Source organism: Manis pentadactyla, chromosome 14 (genome assembly GCF_030020395.1).
Source record: "Manis pentadactyla isolate mManPen7 chromosome 14, mManPen7.hap1, whole genome shotgun sequence".
NCBI lineage: Eukaryota > Metazoa > Chordata > Mammalia > Pholidota > Manidae > Manis > Manis pentadactyla.
The window spans coordinates 5,057,909-5,076,211 of record NC_080032.1 but is presented as its reverse complement, the minus strand read 5'-3'; the positions used below and the strand labels follow the sequence as shown (position 1 = coordinate 5,076,211).

Sequence of the window (18,303 nt, the reverse complement as noted above, 5' to 3'; positions counted from 1 at the left end):
CCAAGCAAAATGGGGACGGCATCAGGGGCAACATCAGCGCCTGAGCTGAGGGGGAGGACCCCCCCCCGGGCCTCCACCCAGGCAGACAGCCGTCCCATCACTCAGGGTCAGGGAAGGACAGAGCCGGGCTTGCATGGCTGAAGGAGCAGCCTGGATGTGGCCCTCCACAGGGCACTGACCGGGAGGGCCACACGCCTTCAGAGACGAGGGCTGCCAGCAGCAGCGGGGCCTCAGCGGGGGCGCAGGCTGGTCCAAGGAGCAGGCAGGGGACGCGGGGAGGGCCTGGGACCTGGGGTCAGGATGGCGTCTGGCCACTCCTGTCTTGGCCTTTGATGCCGCTTCGGTGGCCCATCCCAGCAAAGCCACAGGCCTGTGTGCCCCCAGGTCTGTCGGCTGCCCCTGCCCAGGCTGCCACTCCCAGGGCATCCTGGATTTTAGGAGGAACAGAGTGCCTTCCTGCTGATAGGGCCTGTTTCCTTCACAAGCCCACTGACCGGCCCTGGCCCTGGCCCGTGGCTTGTCCATCTTGCCCATGTGGGGGCCCTGGCAGGAACGCCCCCCACTGCAGCAGGCCTGCAGAGGCTCGTGTGCACCTGGGGTCAGGGCCCTCTGCCCCAACTCCTCGCTGGCTGACCCTAAGGCTTTGTGGGAGAGGAAACAAGGGCGGTGGTCAGTGTGTCACGGTGGTGCTCCTCCCCACTCGCCACGCCTGTGTGAGGGTGCTGTTACCACCCTCCTTCAAAGACGGGGACAGGGGCACCAGAGGCTGGGTTAAGAGTGCTGGGCGCCCGCCTGGGGTGAGGCCGGCAAGAGGACCAGCACGGTGCCCCCCAGCCTCCATCATATGATGTGCCTCTCAAGGGTCACCGGGCTAGAGGTCACCCTGCCGCACCCCGTCTCCACATAAGGAGCAGGACTCACTGCCAAATGCTGGACTCACCTGGGCCCAGAGAGGCCATGCTTGGGGTGGCCTCGGGCCTGGGAGGCCGGGGAGGCCCAGGGTCCTTGGCCAGGTCTGGAATGGAGGCTGATGCCACGGGAGGGCAGGTGGTGAGGGCTATGGTGGCAGCCAGTGTAGGGCAAGGCTTGGCGTGGGTCTCACTGGGCCGTAGTAGAGCATCAGCTGGCATGGGATCAGGGGCTGTGGGAGCCAAAGCCGTAGGGAAGAAGTTCTCTCGGCTGTCTTTGGGGTGTTTGGGGGTGGTGGGTGTGTCCCCTGCGGCCTGTAAGGACAAAGGGGCGGTAAGGAAGGCTGGCTGGGCAGCTCTGAGCCAACACTGTCCCACAGAAAGCTGTCTGGGCCCAGGACTGCCAACATGGCCCTCAGGGTGCCATGCTCTGGCCCCAATGCTGCCAACGAGGCCCATCAGCAGTCCTTTGGGGTTCTGTGAATGCTAGGACACTGCTGGGGACCCAGAGACCTCCCTGGAGGATGTCCAGGCTGGGCTGGTGAGGACTCAGCAGAGGGACCTCAGACTGGGTGGACTTTCCAGCCAATCTCACCCTCCCTCTGCTGGGTGCTAGGCTGGGTGCTGTTGGCCATGACCTGGGGCATGGGGTCACAGCGGCCGACCTGGGACTGCAGTGACGGGAAATTTGTCATGGAGAGCAACTTCTCATGGGCAACTGGTGGAGAGTTCCAGGGGAACTTGGGTGAGAGGTGACACCCCAAGAGTCAGCTGCAAGGTCCAAGGCTTTAGCCCCAAAGTCATGACGCCTGATGCTACCCCAGCCGGGCCACCAGGCTCTCTGCCTGCAGCCTGGCCTCAGCTGCCCCAGCTCGAGCACCTCGGGCCTTCAGGACTCGCGGCGGGCTGGGCCCCCGGGGTCCTTCCTGTCATCCTCCACACCTTCCCTCTGCCACCAGGCTCCCCCCAAAGCCCACCCTCCTCGGACGGTGTGATGTGCAGCTCCCCGGGGTTGTGCTGTAAGGTGGGGAGGGCGCCAGCGCATGAGCCCCCACCCTCAGGGCCCCAGCCCCAGGTCTACCGTACCACCTGAGCTGGCCCACAAGCGGCAGGGCCTCCCCGTGGCTGCCAGCTGGGAGCCTCATGCTTGCGGGGGGCACCTGAGCACTCGGGAGAGCTGCTCCCCACAACTACCCTCCCTTCTGGCATTCGCTCCGCTTGAGATGCCCTGTCCCCGGCTCCCTGTGGTCTGGGGGGCACCTGGGCCTCTGCGATGGGGTGGGCAGACACACTGAGGGGGAGGTGAGCGCTGTGTCCCCGCCTGGCAGGTGTGGCCTCGGCAGCAGGGGACTGCATGAGCCTCTGATTCTGTCCAGGATGCCCTCCAGGTGTGCACCAGCTTGCCCTGGCGACTGGGACTTGCCTCCAGCAAAACGGACACCCCCGGAGGGGCAGGCGCAGCAGGCCAGGCCCCAACTGGGTGTTGGTCCTTTTGGGGCCTCCATCTCCTTACCTAAGAAATGGGACGCCTCCCTGGCCTTGGGTCCTATCAGCTCAGCACCCTCTTTTGCCTCAGGTTAGGGAAGGGTGGTGGGGGTTTCCTGTGTGGTTCTATCATTTAAAGCACCTTAAAAAGTCTGCATCGGAGACAACCCTGCTCTCCCCAGGGCGGTCAGCGTTCACCTGCCCTCGTCTGGACTGACAGAGGTGACAGGTGGAACCCCTGGGCCCAAGCGCTGCCCTGGGGTCCCAGGCAGTTACTCTGGTCCCACAGAGCGGAGGCTGTGGTGAGGGCCACGCAGGCCATGGGAGTCACTGGGGCCGCACTGTGAGCACCGGCCACCTGGCGGTGACAGTGGTGGGGACTGCCACAGGGCAGGCTGGGGTGGGGTGGGTGTGTCTCTCCGGGATCACGGCCCTCAACTGGGGAGTGGGGCCCCACCTGTGCGGCCTGGCCGCAGCTGCTTGGTCAAGGTTGAACCTCTGGGTGTCCTCAGACCTGGAACCCAGGAAGGGCTGGTGGCCTGATGCCCCATTCCAGGGAGAGGAAGCCCGTCTGGACATTGAAAGTGGCCACCAGCTGGCTGCTGGGGGACCAGGGACACAGCTCCCTAGGCTACTGGTGGACACCCGCCACCCACGGCTCCTGCCTTGGGACCCCCTCATGATGCCCGTCCCTGGGGGAGATGCTGAGGTGTGGGTGAGGGTGGGGGGCAAGGCCCACTCATTCACTGCTGGGATACCCCTGGGGGACAAGAGGCAGCACCTATTCAAATGGCAAGTCCTACCCTTTGGCCCAGAACCCCTGCTCTGGGGGGCGCCCCTGCAGAGATACCTGGGGGGAGAAGATGTGTACCGAGCACGACTGCACCCACCCCTGGCTTTGGACAGGGTGCCCCCTTCATTACTGGTCAGACCCTGCCTCTGGGCCCTCCCCTGAGGGGGGCCTCTCCCTGGGAGAGCCCCCTCCTTCAGTCCTACCAGGCAGGTGGGCCCCTGGGCACTCTCTCTCCCGGACACCACCCCACCCTGTCCTGCTTCTCCTGGGGCCAGGTGTCCGGCCCTGGGGGTCGGCCCCGCCTGCCCTCCTCGGGGTTGCCTGCACCCAGGGCCCCTGCCTTGACGGCCCTTGGGGTCCGGGACCCTGGCCTTTCCGCCTGCTCAGCCTCTGCCTCAGGAGAGGCTTGGCCTCAGCCGGAACCCGGTCTCCCCAGCCTGGGGCCCCACAAGGGTCCCATCTGCCAGCCAGAGCCCGGCCCGGAGCCCACCCTCCCCCGCCGCATGGCACCACCTCCCCGTCCCCAGTCATGCCTGCCAGCCCACCTCTCACAGCCCCTGGACCCGCCTGTCGCCCACCTGGCCCTGTAGCGGCCATCCTCTGCCCAGCAGCGGGGAGTCTTTTGCCAGCACGAGACCCCAACCCTGCCCCAGCCCTCCTCCCTGCTGGGTACTCCCCCGGCCCCCACCGCCCAGCCCCAGCCTCACTCTGCCCCCTCTGTCCAGGCGGAACAACCTTTCCAGGTGAGGTCAGCTGCGCAGGGACCGTCATCTCCGCTTCCAGAAAAGGTAGTTAAGGTTGAGGGGACCCCTCAGATCATACACTCGGAGCTGGGGTCTGAGCCTGCCAAGGCCCCACCCACCACATAAGGGCGCCCCACCCCGACCAGGGGTCAGAGGCCCAGGGGCCTGCTCTGTCTCTCCCTGGCCCACCCTGACCACAGGAGAAGCCCCTGCCTGGGGTGTACCTTCCTCCTGGCCCACAGCCTGTGGTCTCAGCATTGGGGGGGCCTTGCACGGCAAGGCTGGCACAGGCTGGGTCAGGCTTACCTGTCTCTGGGCTGCAGCCCCGAGGTGGACCTGACAGAACTTCACGGCCTGCTCCAGCGCGGCCTCCTCATCCACCTGAGCAAGGAGATGCCTGCGGTCAGAGGGCCCAGGCCGTGGTGGCTGGTCTCCTCCCGGTCCCTGCCATGCCCTGGGTCAGCGGCTGTGAAAAGCCCTCCCACTGTGGGCCCTCTGGGACCCCAGCCCTGCCCGGGAAGCCTGGACAGGGGCACATCCATCTCCCGGGCCCATCCCCAGGACCACAGCTCTGGGCCTGTCTGGCCATGCCAAGTTCATCTCTGTGGCTATGTTACTTCATCTTCAGGGGCTGAGGCTGGCAGGATCTGAGCCTGCCTCAAGTGGGCAAGATGCCAGGCCTTCTGGAATCCGAGGCCTGGGGTGGAGGGCAGTTCTGACTGGCCTGGAGACCAAGGGCCAAGGCATGGGAGGTAGGCACAAGGCTGGGAAGGAACAAGCCGTGGGCAGAGTATACGGGAGACAGCCCATGTGGAGGCGGGCAGTGTGGGCAAAGGGCCTGCCCCACCAGCAGGGGAACACAGGGCTTGTTTTTCTCCCAATTAATCGGCAGCAAAAACAAAAGTTAATATCGGCTGCTGGTGAGGAGGTGATAAAACAGGCACTTAGAAGCCGCATTGCAAACCGACATGATTTGGGAAGAGACCACATCTCAGAATGGTCACCCTGTTTGCGCCAGCCATTTCTGGGGCTCCTCCTGTGGACATCATTTTTAATAGAGAAAAAGCTATGTGCCTAATGCATTAAAAAAAAAAGAGGCAAAATCAGAAGGGAGACAGAGCCTCCTCACACACTCAGGCATGCTCCAGATGGCACCACGATGGTCTAGAACGTGGCCCAGTGCCTGTCACGGCCACGGGCTCAGGGCTCCTGTCTCCCCGTGTGGGTTTGATGAGATTCTTCAAAGTGGTTTCGGCTCCTTTAAGACTTTCTAAAACTCATTGTTTCTCCTTTTTCTCTTCTCTTTTGTGTATTTTCACCAGCTTTATCAAGCTATAGCTGACAACACGGTTAGCATTCCCAGCATATAATATGGTGATCTGATGCACTCCTGTCTGTCTGACTCTAGGCCTACTTGTGCTCACTGTAGAAAACCTCAGCTGCTGCTAAGCAACCAGCAGGGGTGGGGCTGGCGTGACCCAACACCAACCCCCAAGGGCCCTGGCAGACCCGGACATCTGGGAATGACCTTCATGAGCAGCACTGCCAGGCTGGCCCCGCAGCCACCCACCTGCTTGATGAGCATGTAGGTCTCGGACATGATCCTCTCGATGCGGCCCAGGTCATAGGCCATGCCCTTCTGGCCCTGCTGCCACACGCGGTAGGCGTCCAGCAGGAGGGTCTTGCCCGACTCTGAGTCCTCCAGGAGCTTCCTCTTGCGGCTGGACCGTGGGGGTGGCTCCTCGGGGCGGCTGGGTGCTCTGGCCCCAGGGGCGGTGGCAATGCTGTCAGGGGCCGGCTGGACTGGCAGGAGCGGGCCAGGCTGCTGCCGGGCACTGATGCTCAGCTCTTCCAGGGACAGCTCAGAGGGTCGGCTCTCAGGGCCCCGGTCCCTCGGGGGGCGACCTGGCTGCAGGGGCAGCACCTGCTCCGAGCCCAAACGGCGAGTGGTGGCCTCGCCCGTGTCCATAGGCTCCATGGGCCCTGCCCGCGAGCTCTCCTTGTCCTTCTGCTCCCCTCCCTGAGCTGCACCATCTCCTGCGTCCATGGCCACAGGCTGGTGGTTGAGGGGGCCCACTTTGCCCCCTGGCTCGGCTCCTGGCCCTGAGCCATCAGCCAGAGGGGGCTTCTTGGGGTGAGGGAGGCCCTCCTGGTCATCCTCGGGACTGGCCTTGTGGGGGACATCAGTGGTCATCCTGGCTCCCGGGAGGCCACAGGCCTTGGGCCCTGGGTGTTCTGACCCCTATGAGCAAACCAAAGATAAAAGACTCTGTGTCTTTGGTGTTTCCACCACCACAAAGCACCCCTGGGTGCCAGGTGTGCCCATCCCAGGCCTCTCCCATCCAAGGCTGCTCTGGCTCTACCCATCTGGTCACTGGCCAGGGCTGGGCCTGGGGACCTGACTGAGGAAGGCCTGTGCTGGGACGGCCTTTCTCTAAGTGTAGCCCTCAGGGCTGTCCTGGGTGTCTCACTGGGGGGATGCCTGACAGGCGCCAAGTGCACTTGCTGCTGAGCTGAGTCCTGTTCCAGGCTCTCACGTGCCCCAGTGCACAGAGGCCAGGGGAGGGTCTCGGGGTGCTGCCCTGAGCCCCAGCACCAGGACCAGCTAGTCTTGACTGGGCAGGGGGCATCGCAGCTGATTGCCTTGGCTGAGGCCCCAACCACCTTTCCTGCTAGGCTGGTGACCTGAGCCCCTGGGCCCCAGGGTGCTCAATTGTGAAACGGGGTGAGGACTGCACCTGCCTTGGAGTGTGGGGAAGGACCAAGTGTGCATGGCGCTCTCAGCCCACAGGAGCTGCCAGGGCGGGGGCGAGGGGATGCCAGCCTGGCTCTCTGTTCCCTTATCAGAGCTGCTGTCATCAGTCTGTCCTGCAGGGGAGGTGCTGCTCGGGAGGGTCACTGTCATCACTATCCTCATCAGCTTTGGGGCCACTCGCCAAGCACGGCGGTGCCTCAGTAAATGTCTGTGAATTTGTTACTGCACTGGCATTACCCACCCAAGGAGGCAGGGAGTGCTACTCCATAGACGGGGACACAGGGACCTGCCCAGGGGCATGGGAGTGGTGGGCTGGGGCTGCCACCTGGGAGAGGAGAGGGCAGTGGGCCGTGTACCTCCGCAAGCTCGCTCAGTGTGTCCTCCAGCACCTTCACGGTGAGGATGAAGGCCCGCTGCGCCAGGACCTGGCGGTCAGCATCTCGCAGGTACTTCCTGTGGGTACACGGGGAGGACAAGAGCATCAGAGCCGTACAGCATGGCTAGACGGTGGCCCTCACCCTGCCCCGACCCAGGAACACCTGCCAGTTCCTCAGCGGCCCACCTGCCCACTGCCAGGGGTCCACTCCCCAGAAGTTTGCCCTAAGCCTCTTCCCTCCACACCCAGCACAGGCTGCCCAGGACCCTCTGGGCCTGCCATGTGCCCTGGGACAGGGTGGGCAGGGCTGGGCTCAGTGAAAGCTGGGGGCCTCTGGCTTCTCTCCCCCAAGCCTGTCTCCAGGCTCCCAGCTCCCCAGCAACTGGCACAGGACAGTTGAGTAAGACAGTGAGGGCTGCGGTGGCACAGGGAGGGCAAGCTGCTGGCCCAGCAGCAGCCCCAGGTCCCCTAGCCGGGCCAGACCACACCTGAGCGTGTCTTTCCCAGGAATCTTCCCACCCGAGTCCCAGTGAGTGGCAGCTGCCATAGATGCCCCTTGGTCTGTCTCTTCCTTTCTGGCAGGGGATCCCTGGTTACCTCTGACGCCTAGTCCCTGCTGCCCAGAGTGTTATTACTGGCCTTTGCCTGGCTACCCAGTCATCACCTGGGCACCTGCTTTCCCCACAACTTGACAGCATCCTTGAGAGCCCCAGGCAAGGGCGGGCTTGTCCAGGGTCTTGATGGAGACACCCAAACCAGCGGGGAAGCTTGTGTTCAGCCGGGGGGCTGCCGTTTGGCTTCTAGACACCAGGACAGAGAGGACCCTGGGAAGGGCTGGGCTGGGCTCCCTGACCAGTGGAGAGACGCCCTGGGTGGATGGGGCTAAGGGGCTCCAGCCGTGTGTGCACTCATGCGCTCACCCACAGTAGGGCCAGCCGCCCCACGTGGGGCTGCGTGTATGCCCAGCAGGGCCCTGCTGCGACAGGCGCTACACTCACTTGCCCTGGTCTGGGGTCCGCTGCAGCATGGAGGACACCTTCAGCAGGGTGCTGTGGTCCCGGAGCTGGGCCAGCACCTTGAGCAGCAGCACGATGGAGCGGTTCATGTGCCAGGCAAAGCTGCCCGGCCGGTCGATCTCATCCACAGGTATCCGCCAGATGCCCTGTGTGACGGACAAGGTGTTTGAGGGAGCCTGCTGCCTCTGGAACCTGCCAGAGAGGACTCCGACCCAGGCCGCCTGAGATCCTTCTTGCTGTCCTGAAGGGCACAGGACTGCAGCCACCCCCACCTCTTCCTCCTATAAACAGCAGCAAAGGAGACGCGCTGCTGTGCGTCCTCCTCTTCTGCACGGCTCTGAGGCACCTTTACGTGCTCTGTCCCCTAGAGGAAGCACAGAGGCCATGACCGATCACAGCAGGGAGAAGCCCGAAGCCCACGCATCTCCACACAGGTGTCAGTCCAGCCACGGGACCGAGCAATTCCTAGAGATGAACTAAGTCACAGGGTGGCCACCCTGAACTTCTGGCGGCTGCTGCGGGCCAGGAAGGCTCTGGCCTGGGCCCCACCCAAGCGCACGCCCTTCAGCAGCACCCAGAGAGTAAAGGGATGGGCCAAATGACCTGCAGCTCCCAGGGGGCCTGAGTTCCTTCCAACCCCTTTGTACAGCAATTTGCCCTGCGGGACCCCCTTCCCCACTCTTCCTGGTCCAACCCCGCTGTCTGAAGGCCAAGCTGGGGCAGGCAGGCTCTGGGGAGCCCCGCCACCATCCCCCTCAGCCCTGTGGCTAGCTGCTGCACTAGGCACGCGGCCCAGCAGGGGCCGGACAAAGCGTGGTGACGGGAAGGATGTCAGAGGGAGTGAATGACAAGTGAACAGAAGCTCACACCTGGGCAGGCCTGTGGCTGTGGGCAGGGACACTGGGAGACATGCCTGTCACTGGGGCAGGAGCTGGGGGGCCTGGAAGGAGCGGACTCCCAGATGGGTCCCTACAGCCGGCACCCTAGAGACATTCCTGCCCACAATGGACCAGTGCTGTGAGCAATGCTGCCTCCTCCACGCGGGGCCCCTCCCAGGCCCAGTTTCCACGGGAGCTTGACTGTTTGCGACAGCCAGCTTGCTCCAGCAGTGCCGGGACGGGGCCAGGGCACCCTCAGCCCTGAGCCAGTCAGGCAAGAGACGAGCTTAACACCCTCTGCCCCGAGTCCTTGGAGCCTGCACACTGGACATGGAGGGCCCACCGGGCAGGCCGGTGGCAGGGCATGGAGGCTGGCAGCCACCCTCCATCCCTGGCAGTGCCGAACAAGGCAACATCAGACGAAACCCGGGGGCTGCGGCCCCCCTGGCCCAGGGCACTGATACAGACGCTGCCTCTTCCTGCCAGGAAGCTCAGGAAAAGCCCGAGGGGAAGAGGGACAGCCTCAAGCAGCTGCCCTGGCTGGTGGGCCCAGAACCCACCCCAGGTGTGAGACAGCGGCCAGGAGGGTGCTGTCTCCGTCACCAGCCACATCTGGCCGTGAGAGACTAAGGAAGGGCCTGGCCCTTTGAGGCACCACAGCCTCGCACAGTGGCGCTGGGAAGGGGCAGCACAGAGCCCAGGACGGACTCCCTGCGGGTCACACGGCAGCTCCAAGGACAGGGAGGAGGAGCCCTGAGGGGCCAGCGGGAAGCCTCCAGCACCTCTTCCTCCTCGCACCTAACAGGGGTGGGAGAGGCCAGAAGCCCTGCTTGACCGCTTGCCAAGACCAGGGCTCCGAAGACCCGAAGGACCCGCGGGGATTACTCCTGCCAGTGCCCTGGTACAGGGCACAAGGCTGCCCCCAGCGGCCCTTACCAACGGCTGGGGGTAGAGTGTCCCCAGCTCTCCCCGACGGACTCTCAGGGAGGATGACTTCAATCACGTGTGCCCCTCCAAACTGTGTTTGGGAGCGTGCATGCGCGGAGAGGGGTGCCGACTTTCCTGCACCCTCCCCCGGGAAGCGGCTGTGTCTCCCATGCCGTGTCTACCAAAGCTAGGCTGCCAGGGACCTGGGGTCAGTGTGGTGGAGGGGTGGGCAGAGGCCTGGGTCAGGGGGGCCGCAGAACATGGCACAGTGCCTCAACGGGCTCCGGGCAAGTCAGGTGCCTGGGCACCCCCTGTACCCCCCACCAGGTGGGCGCCCGGCATGAATACACGGGAAGCTCTAGAGGTGACCCATTTCATCTTACGGTAATTATCAGAAAGAGACTTGTCTCTTCTTCACACTCTGCTGGCACCCCTGGCATCTGAGTCTGCACCTGGGGCCCCTGAGGTCCCTACCCCAGCCCAGGGCTCATCCTCTTTCTCCCACCCTTGCCCTCAAATCCATGCACCCCCACCTGGGCCAGGAGAAGTCTGGACAAGGACAATGTGGTCGCATCCCCCCCGGCTCGACAGACAGCAACCTTCACTGCCTGAGCTGGAGCCGGGAGCCACGCTGGCCCCTGCACCACTCCTCCAGCTCCAGAAGCTCACCAACCACTTGCATAGCCATGGATTTCATGCTTCCTGCCTTTTCAGGTGCCCGCCCACCTCTTTTGCCAGTAAGCTCTCCTGGGTCCTCCTAGGCCTGGCTGCGATGTCACCTCCTCTTTGAAGCCCTCCTGGCTTGCTGCTCCCTAGACTCATTCAGGACCACTCAAGGTCAGCCCCTCAGTCAGGGGTGGAGTCTATAGCTGGGAACGTGTCCTAGGTGGGAGTGGGTCTTCATCAGCTCTGGGTCCCCAGGGGCCTGATGCAAATCTGGCAGAGCAGGTGGGGTGCCCAGCCTGAGAAGGACTTTCTGCCCAGGGAAGCCGAGCTCCATGTCTCTGCCAGCCCCTCACCCTAGAGACTTCCAAGGCAGGTGGGAGTCCATTCTGCTCACAGAACAAATGGGTGTGCGGGTGAACCCTACACTGCAGGTGGAGATGGGGATGGCGGCATGCCTTCTTGCAAAAAGGCCATGACAACACGTCACCAGCACAGCTGCAGGAAGTAGCATGTTCACTGGGGGCGGGGGGGCCTCAGGCTGCCAGGGGCCCCCCTGGCCAGGCTCTAGGTCAGTCCTGGGCTGGCTCTCCTCTCTCCCCGGGAAAGGGGGGGCCGAGAAGGTACTGCCAGAAGTTAAATACATTTGGCCCTCTGTAAAAAGAGACCCCAAATGCCTGCTCTTACTCCTAAGCTCTGGAACCAAAGGCACGGGGGCATTGTGTGGGGGGGGCTGTCAGGGGTACATGCCAAATTGAGCCAATAAGCGTGCTGAGAACTCCCTGAGGCGGGCTGACCTGGCCTGTGGAGGGGCACATGCCGCGGGCCCACCAAGAACTGGGTGGGGGCAGAGGGTGCTGTCTGCTCACCAAAGCAAGGCACCGCCTTCCACATGGACACTGAGGCAGGTCTGCCAGCCACCTGCTCCCTGTCATGCCACAGCACGGCTCGCCTGCCTGTCTTACCCTTTGGGACTGCCCTCCCTGCCCTCCCCTTTCCTCCTATACCCCTTCTGATTTCCAGGACACTGCTCCCAGCTGGGCACTGATGAATCTGGTGGCATCAGTTACACAACTACAGGCATTTTCAAGCACACTTAGCGGGGTGAGCCTGCTCACTGGATAGGTGGGAATCCCAGGCCTGTGAGGGGCAGCCTGCCCCGGCCGCACTGCTGGACTGCAGCTGAGCACAGAGTGCCTGTGGGGTCCCTCGTCACGTCTGGGGCCAGCTGGGCCACCTTCCACCTCAGCACTGACTGAGTACCTGGCTGAGCGGCCTCCCCACGGGCCAGGCATGTCTGCCGTAATCACTGCGGAGAGACACGGGGTCCCTAAGGCTGGGAGCCAGACCCTGAGGGGCTTTTGGCCAATCCCCAATGAGGGCCAAGACCAGAACACAGCCCGGGAGGACAGGTCTAGTTCGCATCACGTTTCGGGGCTCAGTTTGGATCCTGTCCATGAGGGCTCCCCATTAATCCATTTCCTTTCTAGATATGCACACATGGGCAGAACAGAGCACCACGCATTTCAGTAAGGACAGAAGACCAAACAATCAGGCAGAGTCTGCAGAAAGTCAGAAGGCAACCACAGGCACCCTAAGCCCTAGGAGGTTCCTGCAGACAGGAGGCTGGCCTCCAGGGAAGGACAGCTGGCTTGAGGGTGGGAGCCACCAGGCAGAGCCACAAGCTGGCAGGGTGACAAGCAGGCCAACAACCTGCCTCTGCCTGAGCAGGCAGTGCTGGGCTTCTGGGTCTGCAGCCAGAGCCCCAACAATACCAGCACCCCTGAGACAGGGAAGCCAAAGCACATCCCCTCCCTCCTGCCCTGTACCAGCCCTCAGCAAAGCTGTGCCTGGGGAGGGCTATGAAGCCCCCCAGCAAATCAGGGGGCTCCCAGGGGAGAGACGGGTGCTAGGCGAGAGACTGCCACACAGGGGAAGAAGGTACCCAGGCCAGGTCTCTGCTGCTCTCGCTGAAGCCCCAGAGCACCCACCCCAGAGGGCACACATGCAGACCTCAGGAAGGGTGCAGGAGATGTGCAGCAGGTGGCAAGGGAAGAGCAAGCCGGGCCAGAGCATTGGCAGGGAGCAGGCAGCCCTGCCTGAGAAGAGGCCTGCTGACAGCAGATGGGGGAGGCCAGCACTGGGCGGCCTGGAGGACAGGGGCAGCAGGGACCCCACCAGGAGGAGGGTCTGTGGTGGGGCTCACCCTTGAGGGAAGAAAGTAGCACTGGTGCCAGGTGGGGCCTAGGGGGCCACAAGTCAGGCCATCTTAGTTCCCTCCCTGCACCCCCGGCCCAGCTGCCCTCCTGCCTTGCTCTTCTGGATTTCCCCCGAAATCTGCACCCTCCACCCCACTCCCAGGTCTGCAGGCATCATGCCTGAAGGCATGATGCCTGCCTGGAGAGCTGTGCACGGCTGGGAGCATACACAGCAGCCTCAGAGCACTTAGAAGCGTTGGCACTGTGCCCACAGCTATGCCCATGTGCAAGTGTCTCACCCAGAGCATCTCAGCTGACCCCCAACCCAGCAGAGTGGCTTCTGGCTGGCATATTAGGTCACCGACACAGACCAACCACCTGAATAATTCACAGAGCCCCATGGGCTGAATGCTTGACGCAAGTTACCAGACCCTCCCTGCGGCTTGGAGACTTGGGCCTCCTCCTGCTGCTCTTGAGAAACAGCTTCAGAAGCTAAGCCCCAGGTGGCATGAGCCTGGAGGTCCGTGGAGGGTAGGGCCAGCCCCATAGCCAGGGCCCCTGGAGACTAGCCCAGCGGAGCTGAGAGCTGGGGCAGTGCTGGGCCAGCCTGTGTTCTTACCCACAAATACACTGTCCACTTATGAGGGGGTGCTGGGAAGTAGGGCGAGGCTGGGGCCTGGGCAAGGGGGCCATGAGGCTTTGGCATCCAGTCACCGTAACATTGCCAGGTGGCACCCCAGAGAGATGACGGACAACAGATGGCCCAGCTGGCTTTGAGCACTGCTTCTGGCTGCCAGGCCAAGGCTGTGCTCAGGCCCATGGCTCATGCTATCCCCACACACTGTGGTCTTCCTGGAGGAGGGGACTCCTCTCTCCCCAGAGTCCTGACTGGCTGGCCAGTCCATACCTCCCTAACTGCCTCAGTGTAGGCCACAAGGACCCCTGGCTCTCTGCACCCCTGCAGGGCTGCAGGCATAGCCTGCTCACCCAGCCCAGGGCCAAGTCTGAGCTTGGAAGCCCAAGGCCACAGGCCCAGACATAGTTTGAGTTTTTAGCTCAACCACTTCTGCTGGGTGGCTGCTCAGGTCATCCTTGACAGCACAACCCAAGCCCCACCTTTTCATGGGGCGTGGGCCCCAATTTTTCAGTCATGGCTCCCCCTGGAGCCTCCTCCACTCCAAGGGCACAGGCGAAGTCCCCCCAGGAAAACAAGCAGCTTGGTGATACCAGTGCAAGAAAGAAGGCAGGCAAGAGGTGTGGCCCAGCCGGACTCTGCTCTGTGCAAGCCACACTCAGACCCGGAGTATGGGCTTGTCACAGGGTGGTCAAGGCTCAGGGACTCGGAATCACCCCACACCCACACTGGCAAGGGCAGTCCGAGCATGTCATCAACCCACCCCTCAGTTTCCAGGGGCTGCCCAGTGACCCCGGGGTGGGACCAGGATGCAGGGGCAAGGTTCTTCCTCCCTGGCTCTCTCCCAGCCCCCTGACCCTGAATGCTTGCAAAGGAACACGACATCAGCAATGCACTCTGACTCGCGGTCACAGAAACAGAGGCACAGAGAACTAGGCAGTGATCCCGAATCACTCTGGTTTGGGGCCAGGGCTGTTGAAGACCTGAGAATATGCCCTTGGAGGGGCAGGTTGGGACTGGAGCATCTGCATCCTCCAGTGCCCGGCTGCCTCGGGGCCTTCGTAATCAAGTACCCTGCGCCCCTGTTGTGGGAACAGCCCATGGCCCTGGTCTTCCAGAACTCTCCTGGGCTCCTGGGCTCCTCCCACTGTTCCGTGCAGCCACACCCACAGGACTCAAGCACGGCCCCTTCCCACTCTGCTGGTACTGTGCCATGCCCAGCTGGGGCATCAGGAGAGTCTCAACAGGTGGACAGAGGAGAGAGCAACACCTGAGAGCACCCAGGAAGGCTGCAAAGCAGCCAGGCCGGGCACCCTGCGGAGGCATTGCGGAGGGAGAGGTGAGGAGGAAACAGCACTCTGAGGAGACCCCGGGGCTCGACCTGAGGAGGCGACGGGTGGGCAGGCAGCAGGCCGGGTGGCTGTCAGCCACGTACAGGGGACCCTCTCCCCTCCAGCTCACACCAGGCTTCCCCATCCAGAGGGGCCTTTCTGCACGGGGGCCCTCCCAGGCCTGGCCCTGACCAAGGAATGATCTAGCTTTGGAGGCCAGCAGCCAGTCCCACTGGCCTGAATCCTGGCCTGCCATGCTATGGCCCCCTGGACCTGGAGCTGCCCAGCGGCAGGCAGGAGGGGGTACAGGAGGGGGGGGCTGCATATATTCTGCTCACGGGCACCCCCAGCCCCCTGGGAAGCTTATGACCTGGGATGAGAGCAAGTCTCAGGGAGCTCCTTGGGGGCGGGCGACTCCCACGGGAGAGGCAGGCCAGGCAGACAGGGACACGGGCCCACTAGGCCTGCCTGCGGACCCTCCAGGAAAGGAATGTTCCGGGTTAAAACCACCAACCCTGGCTTCTGAGCCCCCTCTAGCTCAGTGCAGCTCCGGAGCGGCTCCGAGTAGCTCCCTGTGCCGTGTGGGCCAAGGCCTGAACAGGTCTTGGGGAGTTCATGCCCCAGATGGACCCCCCTTCAGAAGCTGGGGAGGCCCAACGCAGGGTCTGCTCTGGAGTGGCTCCTGGGTACCCCAGGGCACGTCACTGTGCAGAGAGCCAAGTGCATCCCAGGGGTGGGGGACTATGTGGATAGGCCAGGCACACCCCCAAAAGGGGGTCCCTGCTAGTGGGACAGACACACATGGTTGTCAGGCAGGGAGTGCGGCAGAAGAGAGGCTGGTACAGGGAGGAATGGGCTCAGACAACAAGGGCTTCAGGGAAGGGGTGTTCAGGGAAGGCCAGAGAGAAGCCAGAGAGGAACAAAAGCCAGCGAGGGGGGAGCCTCTGCCAAATGTGGAGGAAAAGCACAGGCCCCTAGGATTTACCTGCCACCTGGGGTGTCCTGAGCAGAGGGGACCAAAGAATGTGTAATTTTTATCTTAATTTTCAACTCAGTAAATACAGAACACATAAAACTCCCCATCATTTAAAATGACCACAGTGTCACCCCACAGGTGTGTCATGACTCATCCAATCCCCCACTGGTGGGCATCTGGGGCTGGGTCTTCAGGACCATCATAAAGACTGCTGGCTGAAGAGCCTTCTCCACAGGCCCTTTTCCCTGCCTCTGGGATGGAGCCCCCCGAGGGGACAGGCTGGGCATGCAGCAGCAGGCGCTCTCCTGGAGCTGGCCCAAGACAGTGGGGGAGGGGCCCGTCTTCCTGGGCCTTTCCAGTCCCCAGCTAGCGCCACATGCCACAATATGACACGTGAGCAAGCTAGTGTTCCTGTTCACAGAGAACCCAGTGCTGCGAGCACCCAAGGGAGAGCCTGTTCCCCGCAGAGGGATTCCCACAGCACCCCCTGGCGTGGGTACAGCAGTGACTCAGTGCTTCACCAGGCGAGGGTGGGGAACCTGCTGGCATCCCATTCCCAGGAGGCGGGCGTGGGGGCGCTGCAGGACCAGCTGCTGCACAGGTGCTGTGAGCTGGAGAGAGTGAGGAGGCCCTGCAGGTTGGGTGCTGGGTGGGTTAGGTGCTCCCCGGCACCCAGACACAAAGACTTTCTGCTGTTTCCAGAAAAGCCTTGGTGCTGCACCCTGACCCCAAAATGGGATGCAGTCTGGACTGTAAGGCCCTGGGGTTAGGAGCAGCCTTGGGGTGGATACCAGCATCCTCCAGTCTTGGGGAGACACCTGTCACCTGAAAACCCACATAAACCTCCTGAACAGCAAGATCACTTGGAGAAGGGCAGGGGAGGGTATGTAGGGCTGCACTTGGTACCTGAGAGCCCCTGAGGCGCTCACAGGGTGCCTGCCCAGCCTCCCCGACATGATTTCACTTACACATTACCAGGGGAGACTTGCTCCAGGACACACAGCCAGCAGGGAGCTGAGACTAGAGCAGAACTCAGCCTACCTGGCTCTTCCCACTCCACCCCACTAGCCTCCAACCAAGGCAAGCATTACAACGCCACACCTGCAGGGCAGCGCCTCTGACCCCTGGCCCAGATGGCTCTTCTCCTTCAGGAGCCACCCTGCTCAGGGGTCCTGAGGCCTTTGGGGCCAGGGCTGAGTTTCCAAGTGGTCACTTTCCCATCTTCCTGATGCCCTGGGGAGTTAAGAGCACTGCCCCTCCCACAGCACCCTAAGACATGCTCCTGCTCCAGTCCCTAAGGTGTCCCCCCATTCCCAAGCATAACGTGGGGGCAGGAAGTCCTGCAGCTTCCACGCAAACCCAGCAGGGCTGGCCAGAGAGGCCGCCAGGGGCGCCGTTGCCCTCCCACCCCCACCCCCCCACAAACGAGAGGTCCTGGCTGGACTGCCGAGGGCAAGGGATTCCCCGCGCCATCCACAGGTAACAAGTTCCCAGTGCAGGCAGCGGCTGGGGAAACCTGCAATTTGCCCACAGCCGGCGGCCACCCGTTTCCAGCCTCTTCTACCAAATGAGACGTCGCAAACTAGGTCCCCAGAACTGCCGGGCTGTCCCTCCCCTCCCCCTCTCGGGGAAACCAGGAACGGCAAACAACTAAGTGCGTGGGGAAGCCCGGGCTGGCAGCTCCACCGCGGCCCCGCCTGCGTGTGCCGTGCCCCCACCCGCGCCTCTCTACCCCCCCACCCGCCCCCCTCTGACGCGGGGCAAGGTCCTGTCCTAGCTCAGGGCTCCCGAGCAGGCCGGTTGCTCGTAAGGCGCTGGCACCATCTTCCCGCCCCCGCACGGTAGCTATTTATAGCCGGAGAAGCGCTGCGCCCGGGCTCCGCTGCCCACCCAGCCGGCCCGCTCACCATCCCCGGGAGCGGCCCAGGACAGCTCCGTGTCGGCGCCACCCGCCGCGAAGTTGCCCGGGCCAATGGCCCGGGGCGCGGCTTTCGCTTTCGCGCAGCGCAGCGCACATCCCCGCGCGCCGGCTCGCGGCCCCGGGCTAGGTCGGACTGGGCTCGCCCAGGGCTCGCCGCGCAGGTTTCCCCCCCGGCGGCGCGGGCTCGAGTGCGGGCTCCGCCGGTGCCCGCCCCCGCGCGCCGCCCGGCCGCCCACCTGACGCTGTGCAGGGCGCCGTCCCGGGGGCATGGGGGCGTCACGGCCCCGCGGCCGGCCGACTTCCTCCGCAGCGGCGCCCGGGAAACCACTGCCCGCGAGCTTCCTGCCGCGCCTGGCGGGGGCCAGGGGCTGGGACGGGGGGCGGCCGCCCCAGGGAGGACTGAGTCAAAGCCCCGGACGGGGAGCCGGCGGGCTGAGGAGGAGAGGCAGCCGTGGCGCAGACCCCCGCCCCCGCCCCCCTGGCCCCGAGCAAGTTCCTACCCGCCGGCTCCCCCGTGGCATCTGTGCAGCGAAGCTAGGGCAGGCGCCGGGCCATGGCCGCGGAGGCTCGCTCGCTCGCGGCGGGCCGGGGCGGGGCAGGCAGAGCCGGACGGGGCGCGGGCTCTCGCTCGCTCGCTCGCTCGGCCTGGAAGCGGGCCCAGCAACACAACTGACTTGCCGGCCAATCCTCGCGGGTTCC

The 18,303-nt window shown here is 63.7% G+C and overlaps 1 protein-coding gene across 8 annotated transcripts in view; it reads right to left on the bottom strand.

Annotated features, from left to right (window-relative positions):
- Positions 1–18,303, bottom strand: part of CABIN1 (calcineurin binding protein 1) — a 157,193-nt gene that overhangs the window by 5,661 nt on the left and 133,229 nt on the right. For all 8 annotated transcript variants that reach the window (XR_008993846.1, XM_057492208.1, XM_057492206.1 and 5 more), the window contains 5 exons: positions 8,059–8,222; positions 7,041–7,137; positions 5,500–6,171; positions 4,236–4,310; positions 941–1,223 (listed from right to left, as the gene is read on the bottom strand). Coding sequence is in view for 7 of the 8 variants with exons in the window: in XM_057492208.1 (XP_057348191.1) it covers positions 941–1,223; positions 4,236–4,310; positions 5,500–6,171; positions 7,041–7,137; positions 8,059–8,222 (1,291 nt within the window). In the remaining variant the exon portion in view is untranslated. The remainder of the gene's footprint in view (positions 1–940; positions 1,224–4,235; positions 4,311–5,499; positions 6,172–7,040; positions 7,138–8,058; positions 8,223–18,303) is intronic.